Source organism: Trichogramma pretiosum, unplaced genomic scaffold (assembly GCF_000599845.2).
Source record: "Trichogramma pretiosum strain Unisexual culture from Peru unplaced genomic scaffold, Tpre_2.0 scaffold33, whole genome shotgun sequence".
Lineage (NCBI taxonomy): Eukaryota > Metazoa > Arthropoda > Insecta > Hymenoptera > Trichogrammatidae > Trichogramma > Trichogramma pretiosum.
In genome coordinates this window covers 1,522,246-1,540,570 of record NW_019641610.1, presented here as the reverse complement: position 1 = coordinate 1,540,570, position 18,325 = coordinate 1,522,246, and the positions used below count along the sequence as shown (strand labels likewise).

Below are 18,325 nucleotides of genomic sequence, written 5' to 3'. Positions count from 1 at the left end.
AGTTACAGCTGATTGAACTCGAGGCTCGAGCCTGTGCCATAGGCAGTTGGTCGTTGTGTGCGTGAAGGTGCGCTCGCGCTAGAAAAGCGCGCTGCTACACCTCTCTGCGTCAACCAAACTCCAAGATGCACTTATGATCGACCAAAACAACAACAGAAATCATGACGACCAAGACAACTACGAGAGACTCGACGTTCAATTTTATCGGCTGTGCGAAAAAAGTGCCAAGGTCTCGTGAGATTGCGCATCTTTCCTCTTCTCTGTGAAACTTGAAGCGCTTCCTCGCGTAAACATCCATTAGGTCCGTATTATGTACACAAATATACCCTCTTCCACTGTATACCTACACTACTACGTTCTATTTCATACAGTTTGTAAGTGGACTTATCTTTTTTCCTGACGAACGCCGAGAACAGTGACTAGTGAGTCAGGCGCGATCCTTTTTTATTTCTCGATATATTCTTACTCTCGTATTATTATAGGTAAAGAGTATCTTTGAATGTTTCTATTCCAACTCTTCCTCGTCTGACGTTCGAACTCGAGTATATAAAACAGATTTTACTGTGTTGATATACACCTGTATCATAATAATGCGCGAAGCCGCCTCCTATCTACCTCTTCCTTTCCATGTATACCTGTGTACGTTTTTCAAGTGTGACATTCGTTGCAAGCGATCATCAGGTGAATGGATTTCTCCATGTTCACGAGATGCTATAATGCCTCTATATATGCGCGATTAGTTTCTCTCGCCTCGCTCTTTCTCTCTAACTCTATATCTCTCTTTCTCGCGGCTGCGTGTGTTCGTGCCTCCTGCCTATAAATGTGAGTTCATTGTATATTTTATGCTCGCTTATAGAACGGAATACGGATACCACAGCATCCTTTCTGCAGGAAGAGACAGGTTATAGAGTGTAGGTTGACAGGTGTGTAGGCATACCGACTCAGCAGCGCTTTTTGCGAAATTCATCTCTTTGTCATTTACATCTTCAATATTTCAATTGAAATAAAAAATTACAATTTTTTTAATTTGCTGATGAATTTGATGACTAAAGATTAAATAATTTTTATAAAAATTGTAATAAAAAAGTTATATTCTTAAAAAGAGATGTTACCACATTTACTAAAAACCAGAACTAAAAAACTATTGAATGAAAAAATTTGTTTAAAGAAAAAACTAAATTTAAATTTTACTAATAAATGTTATTTTTAGTGTGAAATGAATTGCTTCAAGTCTTAAAATATGTCGTTACCTGTATCAAGATGAGGTTCAATAAACAAGAATTAATGACATTAGCTACTCAACCCTCTCAAAAGTTTGAGAAGGAAGGCATACTCTACGTACGAGAACGCCAAGAAGGCTTCTTTCGCAGAACAGAAAGTAAGTCATTTTTCATATCGAAGTAAAGAATTAAGAATAATATTATTCATTAATTAGTTTACTTTTGCAAAAAAAAATTTATTTTACATGTAATTTAAATGTAATAAATGCATGTTGTTGTATTTCATGCAACACCATTTGATTGAATTGAATTTTAGATATTAGATTTTTAGATATTTATATTAGATATCAATAAATTTTATCTTTATGAATATCCAGTTTGTGAATATCCTTCATTTCAAATTTTAGTTGTTCCAAAAAAATTTATGAATAGAAATCTAAAACAGTTTGTCTAAAACTAAGTTCATTATCTACACAAATTAAAATTTAAAAATAAATTTGTAAACAAAACAAAATGTTTAGTGAAATACAGTTTTTAATTTGATATTTAATCTATAATGATTTACTTTTATGTTTCCATATTGACTTGATAATAATGAGTATTATAATAATAGTATATTTTGCATAAAATTTATGATAATATCTGTTCATATTATGAGTAAAAATACATTTAAATTTATATTCCTTGTTTATCAATTAATGATTTTGTTTGGTTACTTGATTTGTTGCTACAAGAAACATTTTTGTAAATATGTGTAATGTAATATTTTATTTAAAACTGTTTTAATTGAGTTCATCTTTAACCAACGATTTTTACAAAAAAACATCTAGCAATTAACTTCGTTAAATAATTTCAATAATATTATGTATCTATAATTATTGCTGGATAAATAAATTTCTTAAACTGTTTCGTACTTTGATGAAAAGAGCATGTGGCATGATAAAAATTCAAAAAATCAATTGAAACTGTTTGAAGATTGCTCGCGTATTACATAAAAATTAACTGAAAAATGAAAATTATATGTTTGTATATTTCACTTTTAAATAATCAACTGGCGAAGGTGCAGCACAATAATTCAGAAAATTTTTTCGCGCTTCTCAACCAAATGCCAATATTGACTTATACCCGCGTTCACAATACTAAGCATTTTATTTGTTTTTCATTGCAAATACTGTTATGCATGAGTATAATTTTTCATTCAATCCAATTCTAATTCAAAAGGAAAACTTGATTATTGTAAATTCATGTTTTTTCCTTAATAATTATAATATAATTTTGTACATAATGGGGCACGGTTAATAACAAAAAGTACCTCCATAAAATTTCCAGGTACAGGTAAAAATCTTGAGACCAAAAAACAAAAAGGAAAAAAACATAAGATTCTGAGAGACTTCAGTTGCGTTTCAGCCAGCACGAGTAAAGGTACAACCGAGCGAATTTTACCACAACTTCCGGTTGGGGATGCTACTTTCAAATATAGTGTTAAATGTCGTTAAAAAAACTTATGAAATAATTTTTAATTTGTGAAAAGGTCTTTATTTCAATTGTTTCAAACGGAAAATTTGAAAGCAGTATCCTTGAAAGTATTCTCACTATTCAATTGTTTTAAGTATAAATATGTTCCTAAAAGAAGTACTTTCAATACTAACAAATTTTGGGATTCTTTGACTAACACGTATCTCGGTTTCAGTATCTATTATTTCGTTCACTTACATATTGCAGCATTGAAAATATCATATCACGAAAAAGAAATATTCTATATGTACTTCATTTTCTTCCATGCAATTTTTCCAGTATTGTTTTTTTTTGCATCGCATTTATCAGCCTCCAATCGGAAATCAAAGGAAATTATTGATTACTTGAGCTATTCTCTCTGACGTGGTATCTCTAAGTAGGGCTTATTTTGCTTGTGGAACATAAGCTTGTTACATGCAAACGACGTTCTTTAGGATAATCATGCATCGCATCGTCACACTAAATTATATATATCGTAGGATATACATATTAATCATGATGTCATGGAAAATGTCTAAATTGGACCGAGTAAGTTCATAATATTGATGTATATCCGAGTTGTGAGATTTTCCTAAAAAATTTTTGAAGTTTTACTTGAAAATTGTGGAACTTTGAGCGTTTTCCAATATTTTTTCGAGACCACTTTCGGCAAAGTCTCGTGTCGTAACATAAAAAAAGCATCAAATTTTCGACATAAGAATGTGTGTTTGCATCCTGCGTAATGAAAATTCATAATCCTAAAGGAACCAACAATGACAACGACGACGACGAAACGACACCTACGACGACAGGGTTGGAAAATATGTTTAAAATAACTCGCTTTTATAAATAGGAAACGCGTGTGATGTGTCACGTGCCAGCACCCTGCACATATTGCGTAGATCTGGCGATTTTATTAAAGCTCGCCGACTTTTGCAGGCAGCAAAAGTAATACTTTACAAATTACCGATTCAAGATGGTCTGCTCAAATGCCATAATGTGTAGCTCAGCGACGACTAATACGGACGAATATGTGGATCATGTATTACTAACACGGTACAGTGAACTTGCGACCAAGCTTGCAACGGTGCTTGAAAATTACTTGGCTTGTCAACAAAGAATTTTGCATGCGCTTTACTTTCGTGTATTAATTATCGATGCATGCTTTGCTGCTTGTTTTTTGCTTTTTCCATTTATCCTATCTCCGTAGATGAGCTTTTGGAATAGTTTTAGCAAAAATTGCTCGAAAAGTTGATGAGCATGCAGCTCATTTGATTAGTTAAAGTAGTGAATGACTTATGAACAAAGTATTGTATATCGTTATTACGCATTGAACGAGCGTCAGCACTATTCAGCAGACGGTGGATCGATCCATGCACGAGCCAACTACTCGACACGATGTTATTTCGGTGTTCGCTTATTAAATTGCAGATAATTGCATTTGACGGATATTACCTGTCTGTGAGCAGTGGGTTTGGTGCCACTCGTTATATTCGTACTTTTACGTATACGCGAATGATTCGATACAATCTAATTTTGCTTTATCACTCGTTTCCGATCGATCCACCCTCTTAGGTGCTACTCGAATAGGAGCTGAACATGTATTATTATTATCATTATTATTATTTTTATTATTATTATGTACATTCCGACACATTTATCTTATCTCTGTGGATAATTCATTTTCACCGTACCGTACATTATAGTCATCAATAATCCCGATTCCAAATCCCTATAGAAAAGTCCCCCTCGACCACATTGAAGTACTTATCCATTTATATCCTGAAAATCCTCAATGTTCCTCAAAAGCAATAATATATTTAACAGAAAAATGTTTTTAATAATGAAAATTGATTAATTGTACGATTAGTAAGTCTCGAGCGCTGGTGTCGTCTGCGAGGAAATCTGCTGTTTTACTTCAAGTCACGGGAGCAGTGGTCCGAGCCTCTCGGTGTCATCATACTCGAACAATTTAGCATACGAGTCGAGGCGCCCAACCCCCAGATACCTTACGGATTCAGCATAGGTAAGTCAAATAATTGACTCGAAAATTCCAAAACAATTGCTTACCCCATTTGCAGCTCGACTAAACTATGAAGCTATAATAGCATTATCTAAAACGTATTAAATCTTGCTGTTTGCTGTGAACTGAAATTGGAGACTAATCGCACGGGCGGAGAGTTTCAGCTTTCCTCGATCTCATCTCGTAAAAGTTATTTTTACAATCGATACCGAAAAAGTTAGCCGCGCACGAAAATAAACGTCGTGATTGTGGAGCAATTCAGATTCGACACATTTATATGGATATGATTACGCAAGATCGAATCTCCTCGCGGCGATATTTATGAGAATGGCTGTATTACGCGTGCACACATTGTCTTGGTGCAGCGGCTTATCCGACTGTCTCTACGCTTGTACGTTTGATGCGCGTAGGTGTCAATAAACGAACGCGCAATGTTTATAATACCGATTATATTCTACTTTATTTAGATGTGTTGTAATATTTGTGCTTCAACGACTTGAGCGTCCACAACTAGCGGTTCGAATATTGCCTCGACTCGAGGCCCTCGAGTGTTGCGTTTCCGGCGATAGGAGCTAGAACGAAAAAGACGCGACTCTGATTTGAAGGAATTTTATGAACTTTTGTACGTCAAACTGACGCTAATTATATATAAAGGAAGATATCGTGACACATTTCAATGGACTTCCGTTGCAGAGATCTTTTTATTTTCATTCGTTTGATTCGGCGTAATATTAAACCTTCGCACTGGTGTTTTCTCGCTTCGGAAAATGCGCGAATCTGTTTATGTTCCATCCTACTCGACTCGTGTGGAATCGCGAAACTACGAATACCTTTCAAATCTCCGCATGAGATTGAATAACTGTACTCTAATTGTAAAACTAAGCACTTGGAGTCTAATTTGTGAGTTTCATATCGCATCGCATTTCCTACGACTATCATATAAAGACGAATAGTGGCGTTATCCATTTTTTTCTAATAGGGTCTTTTGTATATCCATGCGAGTTGAAATATACTAACGTGGCCGCGCGCATTGTTCCCGATGAGGTCAATAGGTTGCGTTACGTTACACGTTCAGTGTCGTAATTAATATATAATCGAATTACGGTAATTTTTACCATCGATCATAACGTTCTATAGTCATTCAATAACTTTAATCGAACGATCAATTGTCATCTATTTCGCCAAAAACTTGCAATTTTCAATAAACACAATAATCATACAGAAAACAGTACTTATTACTGACAAACCGCGAAAGTATAATATGTGTTTGGCAACTTAATATCTAGCGTACATTACATTCCCACGTCTATAAAAATTTCATGTCATTCTCAGTACTCAAAATGTAGAAGCTATGAAAAAAAAGCAACAGCCTGATGCGGATTTTATTTATTTACTTTTTCTTATCTGCTTTTCATAATCGCAAAGTCTTCGACGGCGGCGTTTATCAGCAATTGGGCGCCAACACCTCGGAGGAACGCGATGGCTGGCTGCAGTCGCTGCAATTGGCAAGCTACGAGTGTATGCGCAGTCAGCTGTTGGCATTGAGGCAACGAATGGAGACCACCTGCGGCCACAAGCACGATGCCGACATACAGATGCTGAGATTAAAGCGTGGCATCGTCACCGGTGAGTTTTCCGCTTCCGTCGCGTCGCTTTTTTTTTTGTTCCAAATCTTTTAGCGACGATCGATCCTTGCTGGCTAATATACCTGTCCTATAAGAACAATTCTTTATTGTAGCACGAAAAATGCTACATCATTGATCGTGAAGTTCGGAGAAATAGTATTTTAACTGGAAATGTTTCATATGTTCCGTAAATGTGTTTCGTAAATATTTCTACGTAATAGCAAAATCATTTCTCCCGTGTGATAACGCATTTGTTTACTTTACCTTCAGAATATTATTCATTAGAGGTTATTTGTTATGATTCACCTTATCAAACTACAAGTTTAATTTTTCCAAAAAATATTCTATACCGTTCGAACATCTATGTATGCAGCTTGAAGAACATGTATAAGTCATAATAAAAATGAGCCACTTGAATGTTGACAGATCCTTCGGAAATTCCATTGTGCGAAGTGTCGCTGTCTTGTGACAATCTTCTCTGCGATGGGCACGGTCGACCACCGAACCCTGTCCTCGAGGTGGACATACGAACCGTACAATCTGGCTCCATGTGGATCAAGTACGCCCGTAGCGAAGTCGTTGAGCGCAGCAGCAATCCGAGCTTCCTGACGACGGTGAGCTTTCGCTCGAGTGACGGCATCGGGCCCGAGACGAGAATACGCATTACGGCCCACGACGTCAGGGAGAGGGTCAGTCAAACGGCAACGCCCATTGGTAGCGCCGTCATAGCTTTCAGTGCGGTGCAGGACACTCCGAGGTAAGACTTTCAATTTTTCATTCCTACTTTACTCCAGTTATATTTTACTCTCACGCACGTAATAATTAATAATTATATATTTAGACTGCGCATACCACTCAAATCTGCAAAATCGACTACGGTCGGTTTTCTCACAATCAATGTTTGGAATCTCGAGGTCGAAGACAAAGGGAACAGTACAGAAAGTACTCCTTCCAGAAATGTGCCAACTAGTACCTCTAATCCGGTTTATTGCCACAGACGATCGCAATCGCTTCCTCCGAGATTAGGTACAAAAATCAAACTCCCCCATCAGGGACAACTGAAGCTTTTGTTTGCCAATCCATTTATTCAGACATATAGGTAAAGATTATATTTGAACCTTCATTAGAAAACTTTTCTCATTTTATTCTTTGCTTATTTACAGATTTCATTCGGGTTTAGGCGGTGATATTTGCGTTCACGAGACTATGACTGAAAGCAAACTGTGCTTCCTCTTTCCACAACAATTACTGTACGTACTCTTGTTTTGTAATTATTTATTGATATGTTTTATTGATGACATATGAGTAACAATTTTCATTTTACTAAAAATGCACTATTCATTTGCAGAGGTATTTGGATTCAAGAAGAAAAAGAACTTTTACAAGAAGTTGCTGGCATGGGCGAGCTCAGAGAACCTTGGCACTCGAAACAAGTGGAACTTCTCGACAGACATCTGCATCTTTTGCACTTGTATTCTCAAGCAAAGGAAAATTTAGCAGCGTTTAAAGGTATACCTAAATCTAATATGCACTGTTAACACTTTTAAAAAGTGTGATAAGTGAGTGAAAAGTCTGACTATCAAAAAGTATTTTTAGAAAAAGTTTCAAACGTTAGTTACAAGCTCTGTAAATGAGCAAAGAAAGATTTTTTCTTAAGTGTCTGAATTACGGGACATTCACCCTACTTTTGCAATGTGTTGATTTAACATTTTTGTTTTTTGATAATTTACAGGAAGCTACTTCAAACAATCGTCGCGGAAAAATGACAGATCTTTAGAGTTTGCGCCTTTAAATTTGCACCTACAAAGGATGTGGGTTCATAATGACACTCTCAATAAATGTGGCCTCTATGATTTTGTAAGTGTGGGAGCTTTTACTGCTCACTCACACAAAAGTAAAAATGGTGGTCTTCTTAGGTAAATAATTTCTTATTGGAACTCTGATGGCTAGTTTGAAAATACTAAACATTATTATTTATAGATTAGTGCAAGCTTTGAAAGAATCTCCAGTAAAATGTAGTCAACTTTATCAAGGCACATCAAAAATTTCGATGGCTCATGATGCAATTCAAGCCATTAAACAACTTCGACGTGACATAGTCGATGCTATGCGTACGCTCATGAAACTTGCCAAGGATAAGCAGACAAGTGGGATGCTTCCTATTTGCGAAGAAATGATCACAAAGACACGAATACTTTTGAGTCTGTGGGACCCAGGTCTTGTCGAGGAGGCTCTGTCCTTTCTAGAAGAACATAAAGTTCCTAAAGTTCAAGAGGATACTAGTAACGATTCGATGACCCTCGATTTTAGATCAAATCAAACTCTCTCTCCTTTTAAAAGAATCACACAGCAATTAAATTTTGACTTGAAAAGTCCAGATTTTGATGAATTCGTTACACCAGATACACCAGTGTGCGTGCAAGATCTCTGGGCAAAAGAAAGTACTAGGAGTAAATTGGTCAATTTCGCATTAAAAAATAATGAAATTAATAGCAACATACAAAAGTGTCAGACAGATAACAATTTTGTAATATTTCCTGAAGTAAGTACAATTCATATATTTTTTATGGATTTTTTTCGATTGTGCAAAAAACACACTTTTTTAGGTCGATGACGAGCCAAAAGAAATTGACACCACTGAAGTAACCAGCAATGTAAATAACAAGTCTGAAGATAACAATAATCATAATAATCTTGATGATGATCTCGGTAAGGCGTACGTTGATCGGTTGAATGACACCGATCAGAGTAAACGCTTTCTTGACACACAAAAAATGTGTAATTCACCGTCTGCCAATTATTATAAGCCAACGGACGAACCGGAGCCATGGGATCTGACTCAATTAAATATTGAAGCAAGTGTCATGTGTCTTGTATCAAAAGTTAAATTTTTATGCGGCCGTTGTAGCAGTCCTGCGGTTAGGTTGAGAAATAAAAATGGAATCGACAAACACCAAAAATGCATAAGTAACAGCGTTAATACTGATTCTACTAATCTGGGATTGCCTGCTAAAAATGGAATAAAACAAGATGATACGAAAAATGATACTCGTTTTGAAAAATTGAATAAGCTGAATTCAGAAAGCTTTTCGACAGATAGTTCGTATTTTATAAGTTTCTCATTGATAGTAATTTATCATCATTTAATTTTTTTTTTTTTTCATTTTAGATCCTACTGTGATCTATTCTAATTCATACTCTGAAAAAATGTGCCAAGGCAACGATGCAACTCCCCGAACATCCAAGCCTAGTGTAGTTCAAAGAAATAAATTCACAGAAGGCTTGGATTTTGCATCTATTCACGATTGGCCAAGCGAATTGAGACCAAGCATGAAAAAACTCAGGCAAGCTATGGACGGTTTATTGAAAACAGCAAGACTGACGCATTCCGTATTCAGAGTGCAGGAAGACGCCAAGAGTGCACAGCGAATGTGCAATGTTAGATACAGACGAGATGTGTGCTTCAGCCAAGCGGTAAACGAACTAGCCATATTACTAATTTAGTTTATCAAAACGTTTCGATTGTTTTCAATCTATTTAATTTATGATGTTTTAGCTCACAGCTCTAGTTTCTGGACTAATGGCAAAACTTTGGTGCCAAAGACCAGATCCCATGTTTTTGCTAATCTTATCAACGCTGGGTCCACTTGTATCATTTGAGGGTTTATTAAGTTACTATGGCGATGAAATTGACATGTGGGGCGATATGACTGTGGCAGTCGAAGATATGCATACCGTCACATTTACATTATCGAGATGTGGAATTCAAACAAAGTAATGTTCTATTTTTATTATATACACGATTGAATTTAAAATTGGCAAAGATTGAAATGAAATATTACTAAATTGTTTTAGCAATGTCGACGGTAAACCACCAAACATTCAATTTCCTTTGCCTCGCGTGACTGGATCACGATCAGCATTGACGGTGCTTCTTCCGGTGCCAGATTCGATATATTCTTTACTTCCACTTACATCTACTGCAAAAACGACTTTATCCTTTAACGTGACACCAGTATTCTTTAATATAGGGATTAATGAAATGGCTTCTTTGGCCGAGAGTCTTGGAACTACAAAACCCCAAGAAAAAAGTAATCAAGATAATTTTGATAGACTTAACAACTATTATCTGCAATATAAAAAACTTAATATGCCAATGGAAAGCTCTTCAACGAGATGTAATAAAAATTACCTACTATAATACATAGTATAATATTTTAAATATTTATAGAAACTAATAACGTATACGTTTCTTTTACTAAAGATGGAGTTCGACTTGGAATATATCAATCATTAGCGGAAATGATGGCAAATTTAAAAACAGCTGTGCAAGCTAGAGTTAATAAAAACGTAGAAGTATTACAATTAACCTCACAAATATGCAGGCGGATGCGAGGTTTAAGATTCACAAGTTGTAAAAGTGCTAAAGACCGCACTGGTATGTCAATAACACTTGAACAAGTGAATATTTTGTCTGCAGAATATCACTTGGCCGAGCATGAATTTGCAAAAGCTTTGGATTGTATGAGAAGGTGCATATAATAATTTTCTTACAATCTCCATGTATGTAATTTGAAATATACAATCACCGTTAATTCCTAATCGATTTACAGTGAAGGATGTCGACGAGAAAATACGTGGAAAAATATTGGTGTAAGAAAATTCGCTTTCAATAGTCTACAAATTATGACGCTACCAAAACAGTATCGACCACCTACTGGAACTTACGGATCTGCACAAACTTAATTTTTAGATTGTTATTTAATTTACTAATATAATAAGGTAAACCTATTACTAATGTGATAGGCATAACGATAATGTACATATTAATTTTTAATAATTGTCTATGAGTCAACAGTTCATTTCTGTGAAAGAGTATTTCAACTTATAAAAACATACGACGTCGATAATTCGTATAGCATAGCATAATGCGTGGAGTAGTCACATACTGCTAATTTTTATTCCAGGTGCTACAATTAATGAAAAAGAATGAAAACAGCTTAGCAAATAGTTTTCGAGCAATCTGACTTAGATCTTATAATAATTTTTTTGTAAAATAAAAAATTGTATAGTGCCATTGTTTTTGTATGGTATACTTCGAAGAAGTAAAAAAAATTCTTGTAAACAAATTTTGACAGTACTAACACAAGTATTTGAAATAGTTTGTAATATAAATACTTGTGCTAGATATATTGTTATTCATACTATTGTATTTTATTAATTAATTTGAAAACGTGTTTTATAAAAGAAATTTATTCAAACAATTAAATTAATAAAATTCTAAATTATAATTTATTTATTTAACTTGTTCAAACGTGTTCATTCCATTGTTATTATTGAATCTTAATATTTTAAAATCATGTGTATAATTTCGTAAACAAATTAATGACGTTCATTGATTATTACACTACGTTAGCTTTCTGATTGTACATTACGTTATTATTTATGGGCTCAAGTTGGAGAAATTATTTTATATTCTTTAAACTTTCAATATTTTGAAATAATAATAATTTTAATTAAAGTTGATATAGTGAGGTGATTTATAATGTAATTCAATTGATTGCTTTCTGATTTTACGCTCCTTTCGAAGACCACTTTATTATGAACTTTTGTTCCGAAGTTTAGAAATTATTTACATTTTACATTAATGATGCACTAGTCACTCTCACCTATTCCACGTGCAGAAATCATTTCGCGGTGAACGGCAAAAACTACAACAATGGAGATTAATATCTTTGCAAAAAGTTCATTTTTAAAGTCAACTTTACACCCTATTCCATAATTTTTAGTGCAACTAAAAGAAATGCAGTTTAAATACGATCAATGTTGGAAAATTCTTATGGTTCTTGATAAACTTTCAGGCATATCTCCATTTTCGGACAAGAAGATACAAAAATTAATGATACTTATTTATGTATTTTGCAGCGTATCAGTAATAATTCCTTTGGTAAAAACATTTAAAAATTAAAAACTAATGTGAAAATCATATGATTAAATTTTTGATTTAGGTAGCTAAATTGATACAAGAAATGGACGTAAATGAGCATATTGTTGTAGAAAACTTGATTGTGTGCAGCATACATAATACAGTGATAATTAAAGTCATTGATAGTATTTTGAAAGTAGAGCAGGTAAATTGAAGTTATATTTTAAAATAATATAATAAAATCATACTCATAAATTGACTTATATTAATGACATTAATGGATGACCAATATTTTCATAATATTTAAATCTAGCGAAAAAAACTCTACGCTGAGTTATTTAAAGAATATGACGAAATTAACGACGAAGAAGAGAGATCATTATTACATAATTACTCAAATTCTGCTACACGAATTCTAATATCGTTAATAGGTAGTAAAAACTATACAGATACTATAGCACTGTTTATAAAAATATTTTTTTATCGATGTATTTGTTAAAATAATAGGACGTTTTTAAAAAAAAATTTTGAATGAATAAATCGATAAAATTATAAAAAATTCATTTTCCAAAATGTTATAAACCATTAAATAGTCTGCGATTTTATTTACAGTTGTTAACTGTATACTTTCAACGATATTTCTTACACTGCCAACTGTTATTTTAATGATAAAAAATTATATTAGAGGTATTCCTGCAGAAAAACAATTACCTTTATTCGTAGAATATTTTATAGATCAAGATAAATATTACTACTTGATATTGAGTCATATAGTCGGCGTTTCAATAATTGTAACAGTTCCATTTACGATCGTGGAAGTATTTTTCATCAAAGTAACTGAACATACTTGTGCTTTACTCAAAATAATAGTGTGAGTTTGAAAAGAAATCAGTGAATTTTTAGGAGCCTAAAATAATTTTTTATTCTCTTTAGAATTCGGTTAAATAGAATATCAAAAGTAATACCCACTTTTAATAATCAATCGATGTATTACACTGATAGTGAAGTTTGTGCCCATATAATAGATATTGTTAAATTTCACAAATATATCATAAAGTAAGTACTACGTGCTTTAATATTTAAGGAATTTTTAAAAGTTTAAAATTTTAATTGATCGTGTACATAGGAAAATAATAACGATTGATAAAGTTTTCAATGTGCCTTGGGGTTTTGTCATATATCAAAATTTATCCTGCATGGGATACGGGATGTTGATCGTAATTTTCAATCAAAATTCTTATTTAACTTATCAAGCACATAATTTTAAACAATTTTTCATTGCATTAAATTTTTTAGATTTCCAATTTAGACAATTTAGTCGATTATGTTAGGTATGCAAGCGCAGTATTATTATTCCTTATATACTTTTATAATATATTCACTCGAGGACAAAATATCATTGATCACAGTACGGCGATCGCTGACGCATGGTAAGTAGTAATTAATCTATTAATTAGCAAAAGAGGATATTCAAACCCCGTAAAGAAAAACCAAAACAGTCATTATAAAGATATTAAAAAATATTCAAATAAAAATCTTGAAAAAATATGACAAACTTTTACTTTTTCATTAACAGTTTGAAGTTTGAGTATCCTCTTAAAAAGTTTGTATAACTAAGTAACTTTTATTCCAACCTGAATAACTAAATATCGAATATTACCATTAGTTTTCATTGCAATTGGTATGGCTTATCCAAAAGGGCAATGAAGTTGCTGCTTATAATCATGATGAGAAGTAACAAAAAATGTAAATTAAGTGCCGCAGGAGCTCTTGAGCTTAGCTGTGAAACTTTTCTCCTGGTTTGTTGATTCACATTTAACGTATAAAAAAATATTGTTTTAATTTTTAAAAAAATGTTCCGACTTCTTACAGATGTTTGTCAAGGGTGTTTTTTACTACTTATTTATTGCCCGACAATTTTATAAGTAAATGTACTGTTGCAGTAAATTAATCAATAATTTTGACTCTCTTTCTTCAGTCACGCTACGAGTTCCGACTCTATTTTATTTTATTTCTCAATCAAAAATAACAAACAATAAAGTGTCCCGTTCTTTTATTTTGAATATTGCAGGTGTTGAATCCAATATACTCCTTATAAACAGGCATTTTCATTCGAGTGATAATGTTATATTAAAAGTATCAATCTTTTTTTTCAAAATATCGTTATTCATTAAAAGTCATTTAAATTATTATCACTTATATATTATTCGGGATATTCAGATTTGGATGATCAGATTTTTATTATAGAAAATACACTTATCACTTGTCCTAGCCCAGCTGGTGTTTTGGATGCATAAGAGCACGTATTTAAACGCTCGTAGAAACTAGGCTGTTGATCATAACGTGTGACTACGTTGCAGTAACAAACATTTTCTCAAATTGTTTATCAAAGCCTTTATAAATCATCAAGTTTGTGAATTGTGAAAGTTTCTCACATTTTTGAAATCAAAAATTAAAATATGTCACAACGCTTCTGGAGATGCGCGAAAACACGAAAAAGAAGTTTACACCGAGGAAGATCGTGCAGAACTGGCTGCAAAGCTAGACCAAGATTTGGATGCCCGGATCGATAGTCGTGAAAAAAAAAATTATACAGATGGATGGCCTGAGGATAATTGGGAGGATTCCAGATGATCCAACACAAGTATCTAAATAACTTAAATTTGAAATAATTTTTTTTGAAAAAAATTTTTTAATAATTTTTTTTTATACTTTGCCGGCTTGGTGCTACCGCACCTCTTGACCCAATAAATTTGTACTACTTTTAATAAATTACTGTTAAGTGATTTGAAACAGTAACTATGTATATAATGAATAATTTTTTAAATAACAATTGGAATCATTGTCAATGATACTAGTTTATACTTGTGTAACGTTGATTATTTACAACCGATAAAATACCGAATCCGCGAATACCGAAGCATTGTTCTTATGGGAAAAGGGGGGTTCGGTTCCTCGTCCGACTGAAATGTCAATTAGTAAAAAAATTTTTTATGAGAAAAAATTAAAGTTTTGATCAATATTTTTTTATTTTGTAGTAAAATATTGATTCAAACTTTTTTGTTTTGCTCTGCGCAATAGATCTTTGTACAAGTTTTTATAACACTCTAATGATTTTTCGATATCTTGTCTAAATTGAAGGCTTCGAGTCATGATTGGGTCGTAATTTAATGCTCGTTCAATGAGACGCTCTGCATCAGCCAAAATATTTCCAACTACTTTCGCAGTAAGAACAGGCTCGGGTTCCTCATCTGCAATCATTTCTTCTTCAGCTGCTGTATTTTGCACGATTGCATCAAATTCGTCGATGCTTCGATCGATCGATGATCGATCTTATTGTAGATTCATTGACGTTAAATCTTCGCGCTAGAAAAGCCACTTTTTCGCCCTCCTTCAGAGCATCTAAAATTTTGATTTTTCCACCAAATTCAGCACTTTTTTATTCCTCTTCGAAGGGCAATTCATAATTAAAAAAAAGTTTTTTAAATTTTTTTTGAAATTTATGCGCGAAAAAAAGGTTAACTTTGAGCGAAGAAACCGCGAATACGGAAACAAAATACCGCGAATACTGAAGTGAGGTCACAAACAGGGTTACCGCGAATATGGAAAATCGCGAATACCGAATCCGCGAATAACGAGGTTTGCCTGTATATCAAAAACTTTACAAATTCATTTAATATAAAATTACGTCTCTGATTCATGTCCTAATACATATATATTTTTAATTTTATTTTGAGTAATAAATATATCTCTCTTTATGATTTCTTTAGAATCTAATAAAACTTAATAAACAATAATTTCAGTCTATGATTTCAGAAAAGAGTGATTTAAAGCTTCTTCAGCTGTAATTCTAGTTGAATGATTCAAGTCCAACAATTTTTCAAGTAAGTCGTAAGCTGCGTCAGGATAATCTTCTTGCTAAAATAAAATTAACTATAGTAATTTATGGTCATAATTATTTGTGTGAAATTATAATAAAATATTACCAAAACAGATGAACTTGAATTACTATTAGGGTTTTTTTTTCTTTTACGTGATTTTTGACAAGTATCCCTCAGATCTAATGCTTGTGTATCGGCACCACATATAAACTTTTTACCTATTGAGAATCAATTTAAAGTACTGTTAATTTAAATAGAAACAACTACATTAAGCAGACACTTTTCAAGTTACCGAGTGCTTTGGCACATTTTTGTACAGCTTCAGTGCCAAAAATTGCGACAATTTCAGCAAGTGCAGCTATATCATTTGGTGGACGAAAAAAACAATGCGATGAACTTAAAATAAAAAGCATCATCACACCACTAGCCCACATATCAATGGCTAGAACAAAGTAGATATTTTAACTAACTTAAACATTTGTAAGTAACTTAATGTTATTGAGCTTCTTACCCATAGTAGGTGGATGATGCTTTAGTAATACTTCAGGGGCTCGAAACCCTGGAGTACCAGCTCGATTGACATTCTGTTCTGGTCTCATTATGCAGATGGAACATACTTTGGGTTTTCCCAAACATATGCATCTATTATCTGTTGATTTCTTTGTATCTTTTATCAAACTATTGACTTTATTCTGCTAAGAAAACTTGATTAGTTGAAAAATGCATAATTTTTCAAGTATAATTAAAGTCATAAATTGTTATACCTCATCAGGACATTTGTTTCGAGAAATTGAAGGATTACTTTTTATACTGTCGAGAGATTGAGCTAAGCCAAAATCTACTAACATATACCTAAAATCATTGAACCGAAATTGTTTTTTGAATATATTGATATAAATTTATATTATTAAAGGAATGAAGAAAATTCTCACTTTTTTTTTGTCTGTTGTACAAAAAGTTACTTGGTTTAACATCTCGATGAATAATTTTAAATTGATGTACTCTGCGTAGAGCTGTTAAAAGAGCTCGCATATAATCTCTTAATTCTTCTGTATAGGCATATTGAGTGCATAATCCTATTCCAAATAATTAACATGAGTCAACGTTTTTTTATAAATTTCATTTTGTTTTCTTCGCAAGAATTGACAGTACTTACAGCAAATTTGTCATGGTACAAGTATTCCATAACGAATACTACATTTCCAGCTTCTCTAATGCACAATTCTACTCCAGCTACATAATCTGTGCCACTAAAAAAACAACAATATTTTGAAAATGAATTCATGTCCAATAAATATCATTTTTTATGGATATGTTTTAAAATTCACCCTATATCTTTGAGACATTTCAATTCGCGTAAAATACGATTAGGCGAAACTGTAGGTACTAATTGTTTTATAGCATAATATTTATTGGGGTTGCTTTTAAGATATGCCAAAAATACAGAGCTAAATGTACCCTCGCCAATTTTGCCAATAACTTTGAAAATTGTTTCCAATTGAGGAACACTTTCTAGTAAATAGCGCACATTTTTGTCCTTGCGATCTGATAAAAAAGGTTAAATAAAAATCAAATACGAGCAATAAGATTTCCATTGAGATTTTCGTAGTGTTTGAATTCATAGCAATCAAATGAGTAAAGACTAACTTTCATCGATATCATTTTCTTTGGAATTATTTTTTGATATTTCTAGACTCATCTTGACTTTCAACACTTTAAAACAAAAAATGTGTATACTTGTTTGTTCATTTCATGATTCAACAGCAACGACTGAAAAGCGCGCTAAAAGCGTAGACTTGTGAACCGAACTTTTTTAAGCGCGATATTCGAAAAAGTACAATAATTCTAACATTCTGCAATTGTAATTTTGTTTACAAAATTAATGAATTAAATCCGTTTCGATCGATAAAGACAGATACAAAATTATTGAACTCGACTAATAACTAGTTCTAGCGCTTAATGCGATGATAAAAAAAAATTCTCGTACAGTATTGTTCAGACGGTTTGGATAACTTTTTATTGCTTTTTTTTGTACTAAACTCTTGAAAATTAAAAACATATAATTATTTCATAAGCATTGCTTTTGAAATAACGACACATAAAATAAATCAAATTTGTGGGTTATTTTAAAGTGGCCTACTCAATGCTCATGATTC

General features: G+C 32.9%; 3 protein-coding genes across 6 annotated transcripts; 2 read left to right on the top strand and 1 right to left on the bottom strand.

Annotated features, from left to right (window-relative positions):
* Positions 1–3: 3 nt before the first annotated feature.
* LOC106648997 (type I inositol 3,4-bisphosphate 4-phosphatase) lies at positions 4–11,613 on the top strand. 4 transcript variants are annotated; one of them, XM_014366255.2, is made up of 17 exons: positions 4–301; positions 1,211–1,378; positions 2,550–2,642; positions 4,585–4,740; positions 6,163–6,363; positions 6,789–7,119; positions 7,204–7,461; positions 7,526–7,612; positions 7,711–7,871; positions 8,095–8,278; positions 8,343–8,904; positions 8,969–9,461; positions 9,532–9,836; positions 9,919–10,136; positions 10,218–10,540; positions 10,627–10,894; positions 10,976–11,108. In XM_014366255.2, exons 2-17 carry the CDS (start codon positions 1,261–1,263, stop codon positions 11,106–11,108), a joined length of 3,891 nt encoding a protein of 1,296 aa, XP_014221741.1. In that variant the 5' UTR covers positions 4–301; positions 1,211–1,260. The 4 variants fall into 4 exon arrangements, with proteins under 4 accessions (XP_014221741.1, XP_014221743.1, XP_023314322.1 ...); XM_023458554.1 differs by lacking the exon at positions 4–301 and adding an exon at positions 495–923; XM_014366257.2 differs by lacking the exon at positions 2,550–2,642.
* Positions 11,614–13,114: 1,501 nt separating this feature from the next.
* LOC106648703 (odorant receptor 63a-like) lies at positions 13,115–14,374 on the top strand. Its single transcript, XM_023458583.1, has 6 exons — positions 13,115–13,159; positions 13,222–13,344; positions 13,415–13,505; positions 13,585–13,718; positions 13,955–14,087; positions 14,161–14,374. The coding sequence occupies exons 2-6, from the start codon at positions 13,274–13,276 to the stop codon at positions 14,215–14,217; spliced, it is 486 nt and encodes a 161-aa protein (XP_023314351.1). The 5' UTR covers positions 13,115–13,159; positions 13,222–13,273; the 3' UTR covers positions 14,218–14,374.
* Positions 14,375–15,984: 1,610 nt separating this feature from the next.
* Positions 15,985–17,925, bottom strand: LOC106648892 (cell division cycle 7-related protein kinase-like). The gene is given in 10 exon segments (XM_014366040.2): positions 15,985–16,206; positions 16,275–16,387; positions 16,462–16,611; positions 16,681–16,861; positions 16,934–17,023; positions 17,103–17,216; positions 17,219–17,245; positions 17,326–17,419; positions 17,498–17,714; positions 17,817–17,925. Coding segments are annotated over 10 exon segments (1,152 nt in total). The 5' UTR covers positions 17,869–17,925; the 3' UTR covers positions 15,985–16,092.
* Positions 17,926–18,325: the final 400 nt, after the last annotated feature.

Coding starts and splice junctions, on each gene's coding strand:
- LOC106648703 (XM_023458583.1), top strand. CDS start 13,274: ATGTATTACACTGATAGTGAAGTTTGTGCCCATATAATAGATATTGTT. Junction 13,506..13,584: donor TGGGATACGGGATGTTGATC/GTAATTTTCAAT, acceptor TAAATTTTTTAG/ATTTCCAATTTAGACAATTT. Junction 13,719..13,954: donor ACGGCGATCGCTGACGCATG/GTAAGTAGTAAT, acceptor TATTACCATTAG/TTTTCATTGCAATTGGTATG.
- LOC106648997 (XM_014366256.2), top strand. CDS start 1,261: ATGAGGTTCAATAAACAAGAATTAATGACATTAGCTACTCAACCCTCT. Junction 7,462..7,525: donor CCATTTATTCAGACATATAG/GTAAAGATTATA, acceptor GCTTATTTACAG/ATTTCATTCGGGTTTAGGCG. Junction 7,613..7,710: donor CTCTTTCCACAACAATTACT/GTACGTACTCTT, acceptor ATTCATTTGCAG/AGGTATTTGGATTCAAGAAG.